The sequence below is a fragment of the Erinaceus europaeus genome, chromosome 9, assembly GCF_950295315.1.
Source record: "Erinaceus europaeus chromosome 9, mEriEur2.1, whole genome shotgun sequence".
Classification (NCBI taxonomy): domain Eukaryota; kingdom Metazoa; phylum Chordata; class Mammalia; order Eulipotyphla; family Erinaceidae; genus Erinaceus; species Erinaceus europaeus.
In genome coordinates this window covers 20,787,710-20,807,464 of record NC_080170.1, presented here as the reverse complement: position 1 = coordinate 20,807,464, position 19,755 = coordinate 20,787,710, and the positions used below count along the sequence as shown (strand labels likewise).

The window sequence follows — 19,755 nt, the reverse complement described above, 5'->3', positions numbered from 1 at the left end:
CTCCCCAGCGATGGAACATAGCGGCGCACCGGCCATGGCCTGTTGAGTCTAAATTTAATGAACTCTTCTTCTTTTTCTCTCCAGCCCCTTTTTCAGTGAAGAGTTTTACTTTGAGATTCCAAGAACTTTCCAGTATTTGTCTTTCTATGTCTATGATAAGAATGTTCTACAAAGAGACCTTCGGATAGGTATGTACTTGTCACAGTTACCTTTAATCACAACAGTCATGTTTATATTTGTCATTTAAATATAAAATGTTGAAAACCACAGAAGGGTATGCGCCAGACCTTTTACTCAACTTGGTGTCCATTTCTGGGTCTGGTATTTAATGTGTGATTTTTAATGTGCGAGAGACTTACGTGGAACTGGCTCAAGGAAGTGTCATGACTGATCCTTGAATCATAGCATCACATGTTTCACGCAGACATGATGAGTTTCCTTCCTCAGCCCTCCTTGTGCTTGTGCGTCTGTTTGTTGTTTGACATCTGGATTCTCTAATTGAGCATGATCTTTATAAGAATGGGGATGATCACAGAAGGTCTTACATTTAGTAAACACATGGGATGCATTTGTTGAATGGTTCAATGAGTGGTTTTATCCAGAGGTCACAGTATTCACTCCCCGCCCCACCCCTCCACCCCCATTGTCACCAGAACATCTGTCTTTGAAGTTTTTCTCATAGAAATGGTAATTCACATTAATGTAATCAATCTTTCTTCCTAGTCGGATTGGTGACTGTACCTCTTATTTCTTCCTAACTGTTATCTGGAGATAGGGTGTGATGTGTAGTCATGAACCAGAACACTAGCTGGCCACATGTGTATCACGGTCATTGTCTTTGCACCACTTGTTTTGTAGTTTGATATAGCTAGAGGTCTATAAACATATAGCTAAAGGTCTGTAAATTACATAAACTACGCCCTCCCATTTAGTATCCTGGATTCATTATCTCCATTGCTTTTTTTTTTGGTCTCCAGGGTTATCGCTGAGGCTCAGTGCTGCCACTGCAAATCCAGTGCTCCTGGAGGCCATTTTTCTATTATATTGGATAGAGAGAAATTGAGATGGGTGGGAGAGATAGAGAGGAAGAGAGAAAGACACCTGCAGACCTGCTTGATTGCTCATGAAGCATCCCCACTGTAGGTGGGAAGCAGGGGCTCAAACCCAGGGCCTTGTACACTATAATATGTGTACTCAGCCAGGTGTGCCACCACTCACTCGACCCCCTTGTCTTTTCTCTTAGGATAAGTCTCCGGAAGTGAAAATACGCACCAAAGGGCATGAATATTCTCTGTATAAAATGTTTCCTTTATGTATATTTTTACATAGGCCTCTGGAACTAATCTGCATGGATTGGGGATAATGACTTAAGTATGCCATGGTCATGCTTGGATATTATCATTGAAAATATTTTTTATTTTGCAGATGAAAAATAGTACTTTATTTTAGCTTGCACTTTTCTGAATATCTTTGAATTTGAAGACATTTTTTATATCCTTACTGGTCTTTTTTATTTCTTCTATAAATTGGTTCCTTCTTTTGCCCATTCTCCTTGGTTGGGATTTCTCTCTTTTATTCATATGCATCCTTATTTGTTAAATGTGTTAATTTTTGACAGCTACAAATGTAACAGATACTTTTTTCTCTGTCACAAATGGCATTTTCTTAGGTTTCAGACTTTATCTGCCTCTGTGTCATATTGGAGTCTTTTGATTATTCAGTATATTGAAAGCCAAGGAAAAGCAATTAATGACATTTTGTTTTTGTAGCTGTGTTCCTTCTTTTAACTTATTTACTTGTACACAGGCTCATTCTAGCAAACTCTTTTAATTCTAGTGCACCTCTGAGGCTCCATCCTGAATTCAAGGTCACATTTACAAATAGTTCCGTGTGGTATAGAAAGGGTAGGCGAATATTAAAATTAATAGAATCAGGTTGCTCCTAGGCTAACAGAGAGGCAAACTGCACTCTGATACTAATATTGGGGCCTGTGCTGGAGCAGTGAACAAAATACCTCAAAGCATAAATGGGAGAATAGGTCAGCTTGCTTCATAGAGGGCTAGTGGAGACTACCTAGATTAAAAAAAAAAAAAATTAAAAAGGAAGTTTTAAAGTGATAGGTACTGGCAGAAATAGAAGAGAATGAATGAATCATGTTTCTCATACATCAGTTAATGTAGGAGGATGGTGTTAGGAGGGCAAAGCTGGAAATATAAATTGGAGTCAGACTGTCATAGTTCTAGAGCTCTATTTGATAGATAGCAACGTTGAGTCTGAATGAGGAAACTATTATGCGTACATACATACTAGTCTGATACCTTCCTGTGGCCTGGAACTGTAACCTCCCAATTGTAAACTCAGTGTTTATAGATTATATGCTTAGAGTATGTATGTAATTATATATAGCAATTTAATTACATAGAACTACATATGTGCATATGTTTTTAAAAGTATATATATATATACTTTAAGTGTGTAATCTATAGTCTCTAGTTTGGGAGAGTGATTAGAGGAGACCGATGAAGAGGCTATTATCAAACGAGATGAATGTACGAGGAAATGTAATTCAGGAGTAGTTTCAAGTAGATTCTAGAAGGTAATGTTGATAAGGGAAGTGTAAGAAGTGGAATCTCTGTGGCTTTCACTAACTGAGATAAAGAACACTGAACATTCTGAGTGGGAGAGAGGACAGGGAGGGGAGGTTGGCTTGATTTCAAACAAACCAGTTTGCTTCCCCAGAGTCCTTCCCCACTAGGGAAAGAGAGAGACAGGCTGGGAGTATGGATCGACCTGTCAACACCCATGTTCAGCAGGGAAGCAATTACAGAAACCAGACTTTCCACCTTCTGCATCCCACAATGACCTTGGGTCCATACTCCCAGAGGGTTAAAGAGTGGGAAAGCTATCAGGAGGGGATGGGATGCAGAGTTCTGGTGGTGGGAACTGTGTGAATTTATACCCCTCTTATCCTATGGTTTAGTCAATGTTTCCTTTTTATAACTAAAAAATTAAAAAAAAAGTTTTGTGTCATCTGGGGAACATCTTGGTGGATACCTTGGTTGACTGTCAGAAATTCAAATCTGTACCGTAGCAAAAAGAGAGCCAGATATATGAATTCTAGAGTCACTAGCACTGAGGAACACTCAGCGCCTGAGCAGGGAGGTATGGCATTGCCCTTACCTGGGAGCAGAAGAAAATGAGACCAATCTTCAGAGAAGATTGGTTTGGTGTCTCAGGAAGGTCGCAGGATGAAAGATAGGAGAAATAAACACAGGTGAAAGCAAGACCTTCTAATGTCCTCAACTAGAGAGGGAGTAGGATAAGGACTGTTGGACAGAGGCTGATGGGAATTACTGGCAACTCGGCAGCATGTGTTACCTTGCTTGACTGTTAGCATCTTTCTAAGAAAATGTTTTATAATTTTCATTTTTACCTATAACTTTATAGTCTTCATATAGTATTTATTGAGATTACCTTTTAGTTGAGGTTTAATCATGATTTACAAAACCCCCTTTTTTTAAAGTAAAAATCAATTTCATAGGGGAAATAGCATAATGGTCATGCAAAAAAGATTTTCTTAAATTAATCCAACCCCTGTGGAGAGCAGTCTGGAGAACTCTCAGAAGGCTAGAAATGGACCTACCCTGTGACTGCAATTCCTCTCCTGGGGATATATCCAAAGGAACCAAACACACCCATCCAAAAAGACTTGTGTACACCTATGTTCATAGCAGCACAATTTGTAATAGCCCAAACCTGGAAGCAGCCCAGGTGTTCAACAAAAGATGAGTGGCTGAATAAGTTGTGGTATATATATACAATGGAATACTACTCAGCTATTAAAAATAGTGATTTCACCATTTTCAGCCCATGTGGATGGAGCTTGAAGAAATCATGTAAAGTGAAATAAGTCAGAAACAGAAGGATGAGTATGGGATGATCTCACTCACAGGCAGAAGTTGAAAAACAAGATCAGAAGAGACAACACTAAGCAGAACTTGGACTGGAGCTGGTGTAGTGCACCAGAGTCAAAGACCCCGGGGTGTGGGGGAGGGTTCAGGTCCTGAAACAGGATGGCAGAGGACCTAGTGGGGGTTGTGTTGTTATGTGGAAAACAGGAAATGTTATGCACGTACAAACTACTGCATTTACTGTCAAAAACATTAATCCCCCAATAATAATAAATAAATATCTTTAAAAGAAAGCAAAACAAATAAACAAAAAAAGTCTTTCTTGCCTGAGTCTCCAAAGCCCCATGTTCAACCCCTTATACCACCATAAACCAGAGCTGAGCAGTGCTCTGATTAAAAGCATAAATTTGAAAAATTAAGAAATCAATTTCATTTTGAGTGAAATAACATTAAGTAAACATTTAAAATTTCATGGATAAGAGTTAGAAAACTGTGACTTAATGTTACAGCTATAACTCTGAATAACTTGATTCTTGTTGATAAATAGCATTTCATGGGAATCGGGCGGTAGTGCAGCGGGTTAAGCGCATGTGGCACAAAGCACAAGGACCAGTTTAAGGATCCTGGTTTAAGCCCGGATCCCCACCTATAAGGAAGTCGCTTCACAGGTGGTGAAGCAGGTCTGCAAGTGTCTGTCTTTCTCTCACCCTCTCTATCTTCCCCATCTCTCTCCATTTCTTTCTGTACTGTCCAACAATGATATCAGTAATAACTACAACAGTAAAGCAACAAGGGCAACAAAAGGGAATAAATAAATATAAAAAAAATTTAAATAGCATTTCATAAGACTGCTTTTCCTAAAAGAAGTATAATGTGTATGTACCCTTTTTCTGAAGTTAGAATATGACCTTAACATCATTTCACACTCTTGTAGTTAAACAGATTGTTTTTGGGATTCAGGAGATAACATGGTAATGCAAACCTGAGGTTCCAAGGTCCTCGTTTTAATCCCCGGTACCACCATAAACCAGAGCTGAGAAGGATTCTGGTTTTTTAAAAAAAAATCTGTTATGAACTCGTCAGTTCACTTTGGACTACTGGAAGTTGAGTTCCCTTAATTGCTTTGTAACTCTGAATTGCCCGACCGTAGATTCACCATACCATCATATTTTCTGGAAGTGAAATTTGACCTAGAGTTGAGAGGCCTAGCTTTCAAACTTCAGGAGGTCTGAGAATGTGCACAGGTCAAACATAAGTTTTAAAGAGCTTCTTTTTAGTTGTGTAATAATATATGGCTATTTTTCTTTTTGTAAATAAAAATTAAATATTAGCATACCGGCCATCCTACCAGTTTTAATCCTCGATGCTTCTTCCAGTCCCCTTCCCAAAACAAATAGCTTATCAATATGGGGTGTAAATTTTTTGTTTTAGGCATCTTTAGGTGATTGGGGTTCTTCTTTGTTCATCAGCCTTTTGTTTTTGTGGCCTCTTGCTTGAGCAATTTCAGTGTTCTAGGCTACTTCATCGTTCAGCTAGAGAGACAGAGAAAGGGAGAGAAACCACAGTTACCAGAGTTCCCTCTGTTACCATTGCACCTGCCATGTGGTGTTGGAACTTGAACCTGGACCACAGTGTGGCAAGGCACTGACCCTACCTGGAGCTCTTGTTTTCTTACTGCTATTTCCTATAAGACTTAAGTATTTTATTATTAATGTATATTCTCACCTATATTTTAGCCTTCATATTAGATTATAGCAAAGACTCATGATTCTGAGGGCCAATATACAGTTTTAAAATGTACAATTAAACTTAATGTGTCAGTAGAGTTGGTGAATTTACAGTAGTTTTCGGGGCCAGGTGGTGGTGCACCTGGTTAAGCGTACATGTTACAGTGCACAAGGACCCAGGTTCAAGCTCCTTGTCCCCACCTGTGGGGCAGGGGGAGGGGGAAGGGTGAAGTTTCATGAGTGCTGAAACAGGGCTGCAGGTATCTCTCTGTCTCCCTCTCTTATCTCCCCCCCTTCTCAATTTCTAGAGCACCTATTGAGTGCTGTTGAGATCCAATTTCAATAGTTTTTCTTTGGCTTGTATATAAATAAAATGTAGTTGCCTCTCTAATCTGAAAATATATGTAGCTATGCAGTCTGATATGTTTCTGAAACTTGCCTGTATGTAAGTACTCATTGTGGTTTGAATTGCAAATCATAGTTAGGAAGATGATCTTATCAAAAATGTTAACATGGCTAATTTTTAAAAGTTTTATTGAGATGTAACTCTCATAACATAAGCTCAACCCTTAGGGTGTACAGCTTAGTGGGGTTTTGCATGTTCATACATGTTCATAGAGTCGTATAGCCATTACCATTAACTCCAGAGTGAAATTTTAAAAATGTTTCTTGGTGTTTATTTTTCTTGTCATATCTTACCTTTGTACTTGATAAACAAAAATGAAGGTATCTTGACAAAAAATTTTTTTCTCTGCTGTTTTTTTTTTTTTTAAGTGTCCACGTATTGAACTGAAAGACCACAGTAGGTCATAAATGAAAAGTGTAATTGAAACACATAAAATGAAAAATCTTATAATGAAAGCTATTTGTGACCCTGGTGTTTGTTTTTTGTTAAAGCTTTTGTGTAGAATCTCGGACTAAATTGTCAGTTATATGTGAAAGCATGTCTGCTTCTTAGAACTTGAATTGAGGAAGGAAGTGCTTTGTACCAACATGGAAAATACTTCATTATAATAAGAACATTTCTGTTTCCTGCTCTCATGCACTTGTTCATTGTACTGTGTCTTTTCTTTCAGAGTTAGAGACTCTTTAGGGAACTGCCTTGGTGGTTTTTGTTTGTTTTGTTTTATTTTGGCACTGAAGCACCATATAGTCAAGCAGTGTTTATTTACTGTGGTTTGATAAAAACAAGATTTAAATAAAATTAATCACTTAATCCCTCCCAATTTTCAAGTGGGTTTTCAACATTACTAGTGATAGGTTATTTTGTCTTTTTTTCTTCATAGGAACTCCTGATTCCCCCCCCCCATTCATGTCTTAAGCACAACCATTTAAGAGATGTCTTTTATAAAAGATGATCAACTAGGAAATGAAATGAGATTTTCAAGGGAAAACTGAAAGAGAGATGGTTTGTGTACATACAGTTTTCCTGAACACTGATTGTTTCATGTGTGGAGCTCCTGAGCTCGTCCTAAATACAGAAACATCTGCTCAGACAGCGTAGACGGCTTGTGCAGTGTTAAAGAAGCAGCAGGGTTGGTCTGCACTGCCATCTCACATGGCCTTTGACACTTAATGCTCTCTGGATGAAAATGTGGATCTGAATGAGTTCTGATGAGTGCAGTTGTATGCAGACACAATTAGGTTTTTGTCTACCCCCCCCCCCATTCCAAATGACTTAGAGAGAAATGTGCCAAGTCCCAAGGGCAACTGAGACTTTTTCCATTCTGTACAGACAATTCTTTCTAAAAATGGATTAAAAGATTTTAAGAAGTACAGATTATTTTAAAATATTTTCTGCAGAGTCCATGTAACAGTGTTAGTGGTTTTAGAAAACATTTTTCTCATAGCATCTTACTTATTTCCTGTAGGGAAAGTAGCCATCAAGAAAGAAGACCTGAGTAATCACAGTGGCAGAGAAACTTGGTTTTCGTTACAGCCTGTGGATTCCAACTCAGAAGTTCAGGTAAATATTAAGGTTTTAGTAAGGTAAGAGACTGTCACACAGAGAAAATGGGTGAGAAGTAAGTCAGCTGTACTGATTCAGGCAGCTGGGGCTTATTATGCCTTATTCCTAATTCTGTTGCTAAATGTTATAGAGCTTTGGACAAAATATAGCTGGAAGGGACTGTCTGTGTCACATGAGTTTAAGATACTGCATGCGAGGAGTTGAGGGGTGGTGCACCTGCCTGAGCTCACACAGTGCAGTGCACAAGGACCCAGGTTCAAGCCCCCGATCCTCACCTGAAGTAGGTCTTTCTCTCTCCCTCTCAACCCCCCCTCCCCCTCCCCTCTCACTTTCTCTCTGTCTCTTTCCAAAATAAATTAACATAAAAATTATCTGAAAAAGGGGGTCGGGAGGTCGCACAGCAGGTTAAGCATACGTGGCGTGAAGTGCAAGGACTGCCATAAGGATCTTGGTTCCAGCCCCTGGCTTCTCACCTGCATGGGAGTCGCTTCACAGATGAAGCAGGTTTCCAGGTGTTTCTCTTTCTCTCCCCCTCTCTGTCTTCCCCATCTCTCTCCATTTCTTCTGTGCTATCCAACAATGATGATATCAATAACAACAACAATGATAACTACAACAACAATAAAAAAATTATCTGAAAAAGGAGGGGGAGGAGGAGAAAGAGGGGAAGAAGAGGAGGAAGAAGGAGAGAGCCTGTGTGTGCACTTGTCTAAGTTTGAGGTGGCTGTGTTAGAAAGGACTTGTTTCCCACCAGGGTTTTCACTGGGGTGGGGGGAGGGTTTGCTCTTGGCACACTTTTTCTTAATAGAAGTTGAGGCTAGAGAGGGCAAGAGAGGAGAGATACCAGAGCACTGCTCCTCCTCTTGTGAAACTTCCTTTTTGCAGGGTGTTCTCATGCAAAGGGAACTCTAGCCCAAGTCCCCACTCATGGTACCTACTGGGTGAGCTACCTCCCAGTCCAGATGGGCTATTTTTTTCTACCTTCCTTCTTTTGTTTGAACCACATTAGCATATCAGAAGTTGCTTCTTAGGGAGAGAATAGATTGTAAGGGAAAAGAGATGTAAGGTTGTAAGAGAAAACTCTGAGGTAACTCCCTAGAAGTCTTTGATTTCATCTGTTGTCATTAGGGCACTCTGTTTACTCTCCAGTAAAGGGTTGCTATTTCATTCCAGCCATCCCAGGGCCCAGCATGCTGAGCCTTCATTCCCACACCCACCCTTCCTGTTATTCACCTTTCTTTTCACTGAAAAAGGTATTTCTTTCGAAAGCTCTTCTTTCTTCTTACCCAAATAACAGATCTTAAAGATTCCGTACATGACTTCCTATTTGTTTCTGATAAGCCTGAGTTGCTCTTAGAAATTGTTATATTCGTCTAAATGGAATCCTTTTTTTTTTTTTTTTTTTTTTTTGGTTTTCTTTGTAATCTTATTTATTTGTGAAATATGGTGAGGATTGTGAAACCATCTCCCGAGGGCACGACTGCAAGCAGAATTCTTCCTGTCTATAGGAAGTTATAATTTGCCGCTGTGACTCAAACAGAAGTTTAAGACAAGAAAGAAGTCACACACACACACACACACACACACACACACAGCTGTTTGCAGAACAGTGGTGGCATGTCTTGTTTCCTCATAACTGCTCAAGCATCCTCTTTGATAAAAGTCTCAAAAACATGAATATTAGGTTAGAGTTTTAATTTACAAGATATTAAATGACACAGTAAATTAAAACATGCTAAAAACCAATTTTTTTTTTATTTATTCCCTTTTGTTGCCCTTGTTGTTTTATTGTTGTAGTTATTATTGTTGTTGTCGTTGTTGGATAGAACAGAGAGAAATGGAGAGAGGAGGGGAAGACAGAGGAGGAGAGAAAGATAGACACCTGCAGACCTGCTTCACCTCTTGTGAAGCGACTCTCCTGCAGGTGGGGAGCCGGGGTTCAAACCAGGATCCTTATGCCGGTCCTTGTGCTTTGCGCCACCTGCGCTTAACCCGCTGCGCTACAGCCCGACTCCCTAAAAACCAATTTTAACATAAAACAGAATTGATCACTTTCCTTGTTTTATCCACTCTACTCTATTTTGATGGTTTTTTTTGTTTGTTTGCTTTTTCCTTTCGATAACTGCTGTTCAAAGGCTCCAGTTACACAGTATGGTGGATTAGCTCGTGACAGACAAGGTGACAATGTGGAAAGGATTTTAAACTAAAAGTCAGAACATAAATTTCCTAATTTTGTGCTACAAGAGGTAGTGCTGTGGATAAAGCATTGGATTCTCACACATGAGGTCCTGAGTTCAATCCCTGGCAGTACATGTGCCAGAGTAATGTCTGGTTCTTTTGCTGTCTGTCTGTCTATCTATCTATCTATCTATCTGTCTATCTATCTTCATAAATAAAATCTTAAAAAAAAAAAAACTATCCTAATTTTCATGCTTGATTCTACCCATCTTGGATTCTGCTGTTACAAAAATAGTAATAAAAGATGCCCTGATTACTCATGATTGTGAGAATGCAGTGAAACACTTATATGGCTACTTTGTAGCTGTGAATTGCTGTACAACATGCAGTATTTCCTGTTTACCACCTACCTGTCAGTCAGTTATCCATTTTCTTAGTATGCCTTTAATCAAACAGCAGAGGAAGCTATGAATGTGTTAAAGTACCAGTTTTTCTTTTTTAAAATTATCTCTGTGAAGGATGACATAGTGGGGGTTGTATTATTATATGGAAAACTTGGAAATGCTATGCATGTACAAACTTTTATTTATTGTTGAATGTAAAACATTAATTCCCCAATAAAGAAATTTTTTAAAAAATTAAAAAATTATCTCAGCAAAAAGATTAGAAAAGGTTTTGGGATTTTGAACCAAAATGAAATTTGAGGATATTTTTTAAAAAGATATACTTAATTACAGACTAGGAGGTGATTCTGTGATAGTGTTACTTGTGCCAGAGTGATGCTTTAGTGTCCTCTCCCTCCCCCATCTCCCTCTCTCACCCTCCCCCCTCTCCTCCCCTTCATCTTTCTTTTTATTGTGAAATATTTTTTTAAAGTTCATCCAGAATTGTGTCCTTAAAAGGTATACCTTAAAGTCAGCATTCTTTTTTTTTTTTTAATTTTTTTTAGTTTTTATTATGACCTGTGTTAAGTGTGTTAAATGATTAAGGTCCCACATCTCAGGTAATAGAATTCACTTTACATAGTACTTCTTATAATTTAAAATTAGTATTGCATGACAAACTTTGATTAGATGGTGTAGTTCAAACTCATCTCTGAAATATGAAAGTTCTGGAAACAGCATTTACCTATTAGATGTGTTAACATTTTATTTCATGTTTATGTGTTATTCACCTGAAAGCTGTTCTGTTTGAATGGTACTTAGTAATTTCTGCTCACTTTCTTTTTTTTTTCCATCGATGCCAAGGTTATTGCTGAGCTCAATGCTAGCACTACAAATCCGCCACTCCTAAGGGCCATTTTCTTGTATTTCTTTCTATTTTATTTAACAGGAAATTTGAGAGAGAAATTGGGGGGGATAGAGTGGGAGAAAAAAACATAGACACCTGCAGACCTGCTTCATCACTCATCAAGTACCCCCTGCCCCCATAGGTGGGAAGTGGTGGCCCAAACCCAGGTACTTGCACATGGTGATATGTACACTTAACCAGGCACACCACCTCCCAACCCCCTTCTAATCACTGTTTAGAATAAATTTTAGAAGGAAGATTACTTTTAGGACACAGAAAGGGGTGCAGTGTTCTTCAGGTTTATATAGTACCATTGAGAATATTGTTATTTGGCCTCCAAACTGGAATACTAAATTAACTTTGTAAGTATATGAAGGATGTGAAAGTGGTTCATGGTTCATAACTTTGTCAGTAACCTTATTTACTTGCATAAAATTTTCCAAACATATCATGGAGAATAAAAGCAATTGATGAAGGCAGAGGGGAAAAAAATCTGAGACAGACCGAGTTTAGCAGGAACTCAGTCTAATTACAGCTGTTAGTAGTCATAGTAGTTTATACCAAACACAGTACACAGTGTTTAATGCTCACTATCTCACTTAATTCTCAGATAGCAGTGTGAAGTGGGTAGGTAGCATCACCTTCGTTTTACAAATAAAGAAAATAAGGTTCATAGATTTCAGAGATGTCTCCAAAGTCACAGGTCTACTAAGTGAAGGAGCCAAGAGTTCAGTAGTGAACTTGTCTGGTTCTGCCACAACCATAGTGCTTACCTGACTGCCTTCCATTACTCTGTACGGCTGGTCATGAAAAGAGATTATTAGGTGGGTCTTTCAGGGAACACATGAGTACAGGGAACAGAAGCCTGCTCAGACTAGCTCACAGAACCAGAGAGGAGCCATCTTGGGAGTATGATTACAGGATCTTCAGTATGGTCACCATACACTAGAAAGTTGCCAAGTGAACATTAGTGGAGGAGCTGCCTCTGAAGTGGAAGTTAGATACTTAAAATAATAGACCTGAGGCAGTCTAGATGACCATTTACTTTTGAAATGACTTCAGTTTCTCATGAAGTATACTAAAACATCAGGTGGCTTGATTGCTTTGGGTTGACCGCTTCATACAAGAGTTGGCTCTCATTTGAGGCCACCATGAACACAAGTTGTGTTTTGTTTTTGTTTGTTTGTTTTGCTTTGCTTTTTTGCCTCCAGGGTAATCACTTGGGCCCAGTGCCAGCACTGTGAATCCACTGCTCCTGGAGGCCATCTTTTTTCCGTTGTTGTTGCTGCTGCTGCTGTTGTTTGATAGGGCAGAGAGAAATTGAGAGGCGGGGAAGATAGAGAGGGGGAGAGAAAGGTAGACACCTGCAGACTTGCTTCATTGCTTGCAAAGAGATCCCCCTGCAAATAGGGAGCTGGGGGCTCAAACCAGGATCCTTTCATGGGTCCTTCTGCTTGGTACTCTGTGCGTTTAACCAGGTGCACTACCTCCCGACCCCAATAAATTGTGTTCTTTATCTTCAAAGTCTAAAACCCCCATCCCCACCTGGCTCCCCACTCAAATCCTTGGGGGCTGAATCATCTGTTCCCTGTGCCCGACGAGGCCACATGCTCACTATCTCAATCCTGTGTTCTGATTCTTTTTCCATTCTGTAAACAGAATAGTTAACATTTTTCTGTCTTCCCTTCTTCGTTTTAAAAACGATTCACTTTGCAAAGTGAAAAGGAAAGGAAAAAAAAATACTATTCAGTGAGATTCCCTTGTATCCTTTTGTGTGTGACTAATGAGTTACACATCATGGTCTTTATGCTTCTCTCTGTAAATCTGCTCTAATCTCTTGTTGACGGTTAGAGAAAAAAAACATGCCACATCAGCCTTTGAGTCTACACAATCATACAGCCCCCTCATTTTCTAAGACCTGACTCAGTTCTATAGTTTAGAGAGAACAGCTAGCCAGGCTTAGGTGAGCTGTCTACCCTACCATCTAGATGTAGTTGAAGGCTCAAGTCGTGTAGCTTTGTGTAGGGCAGTTCATTTAATAAATTTTTTTTTAAGTTTTTTTTTTTGTAATTTTTTGGACAGAGACAGCCAGAAATCAAGAAGGAAGGGGGATATAGGAAAGAGACAGACACCTGCAGCACTGCTTCACCACTCATGAAGCTTTCCCTCTAAAGGTGGGGACCAGGGGCTTGAACCTGGGTTCTTGTGCACTGTGTAACATGTGCGCTCAACCAGGTGCGCCACCACCTGGCCCCAGGCAGTTCGTTCAAGGCTTTGAAGGAAGGGGGTTTAGATGGAGGAGTTGATTGGTATCTCTGTTTCACAGCTTTCCCACTAATCGACATGTCACAATTATTAACCTAGTGTTGTCTGGGAACCTCCTAGGAAAAATATGACTTTCAGTATGTAAGTTTCTCCCCAGTTCTGAAGGTTCAGGACAGTGCTAACACGCAGAAATGCAACAACCTTCAAATGGAAGGATTCCGATAGAAATGTGAGTAGATGGATTTTATACCAAAACAGTTGGGAAATTGCTACGAACTTTAACATCTTCACTTGAGTTGTTTCCCAGATGCCTTATTACTGCTGTTCACCACGTTAATCATTTTCAGTTGTTAAACATTCAAATTACTATGAGTATCCCATGAAAATTATTTTTTTATAAATTTATTTATTTAATATTGGTTAGAGACAGAATTTGAGAAGGGAGTGTGGGAGACTGAGAGACACCTACAACCCTGCTTCACCACTCCTGAAGCTTTGCCCTTGCAGATGGGGACCAGGGGCTTGAATCTGGGTCCTTTGAGCACTGTAACGTCTGCACTTAACCAGGTGTGCCACCACCTGGCCCTGAGAATATTTTTAAACACTTTTTCTTTTTCTCTGTTTTGAAGGTTTTTGTTGCTGTTCTGAATTAAATCATTCATTCTCTTCTCAGTGAGCCTTCAAACTCTATAATCAGCCTTCAAACCTACAGTGGGTCAGAGGAAAGGCATACATCACTCTTAAAAATGTTGGGGGCCAGGTGGTAGCACATTCAGTTAAGTGCACATACTACCATGTGCAAAGATCCAGGTTTGAGCCCCTACTTGTGAAGCTTCCCCTCTGTAGGGGGGACAGTGAGGACTTGAACACAGGTGCTTCCACTTGGTAACATGTGCTCAGCTGAGTCCATTACCACCCTGCCCTCACTCTCCCTTTGTATCTCCCCTCCCCTTTCTGTCCTAACAAATACAACAAAAAATGTTATCCAGGACATTGTGTCCCTAAGTCTAGGGGACATCTTTCAGTCCTCCTAAATGACTTTCCAGCAGCTTTTGCTGACTGACCCTTCCCTCCTTTGTGAAGCCTGCTCTTCCTAGTTTCTGGTCCTGTTCACCATCCTACTTCCCTTGGCATCCCTTCCAGCTACTCTTCACTGTGGAAGTCAAGTTAGTGTGGACAGTGTTATAGCCTCTTCCTATAAACCCTCTTTTGGCTTCACTGAACTATGGACATTCTACTAGCCCTTTGATCCTGAACTCACTCTGCTTTAAGTATGTTCTGTTTCTTAGGTGCTGTGATAAAGGGCATGTCTGTATAAGACTGACTGAATCAGATCTCGTCTATGGAGATGTTGGTGTTCTCATTAATTAAGGGTTTTATCTCACAACTCGCACAAGCAGTAAATCCAGATGTGCCGTCAATCACATTCTTTTGATGTAATTGTTTAGCTAATAAGCCCTTCCCAACAAGCTGATCTTGAATTTCTTGATCATGCCATAAGTTATCGATTGTTTTATAGGTTTTTTTAAATATGGTCTCTGCCCTACCTATTTAAACAGGCATTAAGAAAAAAAAAGGGGGGAGTCGGGCTGTAGGGAATAAATAAATAAAATCAATAAAAGAACTGTAACTGATAAAACATACATAATTTACATAGCTGAATGAGGTACAATGTAAAGGTTTAGTTTTTTAAAAGACTTCATTTGTGAAGTTACAAACCTGAAATAACAAAGACTTGAACCACTCTAGATCAGAAGAAAATTTTCTCTAGAAAAAATTGGTTCCAGATGAATTACAGAGCTAATTGCTATTTATGAAATACTCATCAGAGGTTCTAAAGTTGGGACTTTTCCTCCTCATAGGAAGTAAATTTTAACCAAAGAAAACATACTGAGTTCTTTTATGTGTAATGGTTGTTAAAATGTAGTGTTTTGTGATAAGGCAAAGAAAATTAAGATAGTATTGTAAGGCTTTAACACCATGTACTAGTCCCTATAGAACATAAATTTAATTTCTCTGCAATAAATAAATATTTTCAGAGTATGCATACATACACACACATGCTAACACGCCTATCTTTATACCCATATCTAAATCTAACAATACAACAAAATGGAAAATGAATAAGAATTTTTCAGTGTAAAAGTGCCCTTTTAGAATTTTTGAACATTTTTTAAAATTGTGCTTACTGAAGAATCATTACATTAAAATATTAGGTGTATTGCACCAAAGTTAAAGACTCGGGTGGGTGGGGGCCAGGGTTCAGGTCCTGGAAGACAGAGGAAGACCTAGTAGGGTTTGAATTGTTATGTGGAAAACTGAGAAATGTTACACATGTACAAACTATTTTATTTTATTTTACTGTTGACTGTTTATCTTTAATTACCCAATAAAGAAATTTTTTAAAAATCATAGGGAAAACACCATCAATTTCAGACGTGTCTCTTTATAAATCAGTATCACATTAGGTTCACCGTGAAAAGTCCAGTTTTATTTCATGCCATTTGCTTGACCCCTTTGGCCTGACTTGCTCACTCTTGTTCTTCCGTTCTGAAGTGGAGAGGTTTCTCCCAAGAGTGGGAGAGACGAAAATATACCACAGCACCACATCTTTCCGCAGTACCTGGAGTCTGGGCTCAGTTTTTAACAGTTTTGTTTATTTTTCTTAAACGTAATGCACATTAGTAGTGGACACTTAAAAATTTAGATAAGTAAAAAAGAAAAACTGAATTCCTACCAACCAAAATACCATCAATCAGTGTCTTGGTTCACACACAGCATATGGGTAATGATGTTCATATATACATACGTGTTTGAGTAAGTATCAGGTGCATAATTCCCATTCAAACAGATAGCGAGGGAGTGTGCTACAGTTGAGAAGTCATACTCCACGTGGTGCACAGGGGCCTCAAGCCTGGGTCTTGTGTGTGACAATGCAGGCGTTCTCCCAAGAGAGTTACCTTGTCAACCCCCATGATTCTCTTTAATTCCATGTTGCACCCTGACGGTATGTGTCTTGACCAGGTTCATACTCAATTAAGTTGTTGTTGACTAATATCAAAGGAATATTCTGTTTAATAGTCATTGGGTGCAGGCTCTGACTCGATGATAATCATTCCTAATAGAATCTCATTACATATCTTTTTATTTCTAGATTTGACGTGATAGAATGCTATTATTTTTAGTTGTGAATGAGATTATCTTTAATATATTCTGTTTTAATGGTTTCAACTTTTACATAAGTGGAGTAGATCCCATGTGTTTCCCCAGAGGCAGTGGGAAGTGTCTTTTTAACCTAAAAATTCTACTATAAAATGCACACATGTTGAAATTGCCAGGCTGTTCTGAGATGCAAATGTTAGTTCCCGTAAGTGACACGTGCATGCGAGTTATAGCAGTAACTACCAGTTAGAAGTCTAGTGTAATGACATTACAAATGACTACGTATAGCGGACTGTCAAAGCCCCTCTTTAATAGTAGAAGTTGTGCATATGGAATGCAAGACAAAGGCAGGACCATCTTCATAAATGACATGATTTTCTAAGTATTTGTGCCTGGTTTTTTAGTGGACAACTTAACTTAGTTCCAGTTCTACTCTGCTAAGTGCCTTTGTTTCTTTAGAGCTTACCTTTCTGACACCTCGTGAGCCCACCTCTGCTATTTCTCTACTTCTCACATATATAAGTAATTTTTTAAATTTTTTATATTTATTTATTTTCCCTTTGCTGCCCTTGTTTTTTTATTGTTGCTGTAGTTGTTGTTACTGATGTCGTTGTTGTTGGATAAGACAGAGAGGGGGAGAGAAAGACAGACACCTGCAGACCTGCTTCACCGCTTGTGAAGCGACTCCCCTGAAGGGGGGGAGCCAGGGGCTTGAACCGGGATCCTTAGGCTGGTCCTTGCGCTTCGTGCCACATGCACTTAACCCATTGTGCTACCGCCTGACTCCCTTAAGTAATTTTTTTTAATGCATCTGAGGCAGTAACGCAGTGTAGCATATGTTTTGAATGCTCAGGGCCCCTAGTTGGACCCTAGCACTGTATCTATTTAATGGGGAACCCCCGGCTCCCCACCTGTAGGAGAGCCACTTCACAAGCAGTGAAGTAGGTCTGCAGGTGTCTATCTTTCTCCCTCTGTCTTCCCCATCTCTCTCATTTTCTCTCTGTCCTATCCAACAACAACAGCCACAGCAACAACAACAATGGATAAAAAGATGGTCACCAGAAGCAGTGGATTCCTAGTGCTGGCATCGCGCCCCAGCAATAACCATGGAGGCAAAAGAAAGAGAAAGGAAGGAATGAGGGGGGGAGGGAAAGAGAGAGAGAGGAAGAAAGAAAAGGAAGGAAGAAAGAAAGAAAAAGAAAAGAAAAAAGAAAAGAAAAGAAAAGAAAGATAGTGATGCAGGTTCAGAATAGCTTTCTGTGAAGGACTGTCTGAATAGGATATCCCAGTGAGGAACAGTGACGAGATGATGAACCCAAAATCTACTTGACACTGGGAATCTGTCTTGTCAGCTTGGTGGAAGTCTTCCAGAGCAGATTCTCAACCAGTTCGGAGTTGCTCACAACCAGTTGAGAATTACTCACCACTGGTGGCAGGACAGAAAGCTATAGGTTATCTTTTCCCTTCACCTTTGTTTCTGGAAAAGTTAATGCTTTTGCTTTATGTTTGCGGGTGAATTTTTAAAAAAAAAATCTATTTGTGCGTGTTTATTTAAGAAAGCATTCCAGGGGAGTCGGGCTGCAGCACAGCGGGTTAAGTGCAGGTGGCGCAAAGCACAAGGACCGGCATAAGGATCCTGGTTCGAACCCTGGCTCCCCATCTGCAGGGGAGTTGCTTCACAGGCGGTGAAGCAGGTCTGCAGGTGTCTATCTTTCTCTCCTCCTCTCTCCATTTCTCTCTGTCCTATCCAACAACGACAACAACAATAATAACTACAACAATAAAACAACAAGGGCAACAAAAGGGAATAAATAAATAAAATAAATATTTTTAAAAAAAAGCATTCCGGGCTGGTTGGTGGCACACCTGGTTGAGCGCACATGCAGTGCACAGGGATGCAGGTTGGAGCTCCCAGTCCCTACCTGAAGGGGACAACTTCGAGTGGTGAAGCGCAGGTCTCTTTCCCTCTCTGTCTTTCTCTACCCTCTCACTTTCTGGCTATCTCTATCCAACAAATAAAGATAATATTTAAAAAGAAAGTATTCCTTTATTTATTTTCGGTGTCCCATTTTTCCATCCATTTTGTTAAACACATAGCGGCATCTTTTGTTTATTGTCTGCCCAGCTAGATTGTGAGTGTCTTAGAAGCAGTGTCTGTGTCTGTGTGTGCCTTCCTTCCTTCCTTCCTTCTTTCTTTCTTCGTTCTTTTTTTTAAAATTTTTTATTTATGAAAAGGAAACATTGACAAAACCATAGGAAAAGAGGGGTACAACTTTGCACAATTACCACCACCAGACCTCCATATCTCACCTTTCTTTCTTTTTTAACCAGAGCCCAGCTTTGGCATATGGTGGTGTGGGAGATTGAACTTCAGACCCTCAGGCATTAGAGTTTGTTTGCATAACCACGAAGCTGTCTCCCCCTTCCTTCTATGTCTCCCCCATCTGTGCATTTCTACCCTTCCCAGCATGCTTTCTCAGACTGTAGCTATTCCATACATCTCATTATTTGATCAAAGCTAAGGGCTAACAAATTGATTCTTACACTTTTCTTGTTTTATAATTTTTCATTTCATTTTAAGTCTTCTTAAAATGTTATTTTAATAGTGTTATTATAATAGTGTTATTTTCTCTTTGATCCCTGATAATTGAGATACATGACTATTTGTTAAACTGTACATAATTTTTTTATTTGAATGTTGTTTGATATAAGCATTTACTGCTTCTTTCAGACTTTTGATCTACGCTGTTAGTTACTAGTCATTTAACAAGTAAGAGGTGCTGAGTGTTAACAAGTAACTAGCATTAGCATGAGTAGTCATGTGGTGAGGGTTGCTGGTAGTGGATAACTAAGTAGTGTGAGTACCGTTTGAAAAAGTACATACCCAGTGTGTAGTAGCCAAAACCTGGAAGCAACCTAGGTGTCCAACAACAACAGAATGGCTGAGAGAGTTCTCTATATACACGATGGAACACTACTCAGCTATTAAGAATAATGAATTCACCTTCTTCACCTCATTTTGGGTAGAGCTTGAGAGAATCATGTTAAGTGAGATAAGCCAGAAAGAGAAGGATGAATTTGGGATGATCTCAGTCATGGAGAGTAGTTGAAAAATAAGAACAGAAGGGGCAGAAGTTGGACTGGATTGGACTCTGGGGTGTAGGGGAAAGTTTTCAGGTTCTGGAAATGTTACACATGTACCAACTACTTTATTTTTGTCAACTGTCAACTATTAATCCCCCCAATAAGAAAA

The 19,755-nt window shown here is 39.4% G+C and overlaps 1 protein-coding gene across 3 annotated transcripts in view; it reads left to right on the top strand.

The window, feature by feature from the left end:
* The window catches only part of RASA2 (RAS p21 protein activator 2), a 117,568-nt gene that overhangs the window by 28,900 nt on the left and 68,913 nt on the right, over nt 1-19,755 (top strand). For all 3 annotated transcript variants that reach the window (XR_009551519.1, XM_060197488.1, XM_060197487.1), the window contains exons 3-4: nt 85-188; nt 7,510-7,604. Coding sequence is in view for 2 of the 3 variants with exons in the window: in XM_060197488.1 (XP_060053471.1) it covers nt 85-188; nt 7,510-7,604 (199 nt within the window). In the remaining variant the exon portion in view is untranslated. The remainder of the gene's footprint in view (nt 1-84; nt 189-7,509; nt 7,605-19,755) is intronic.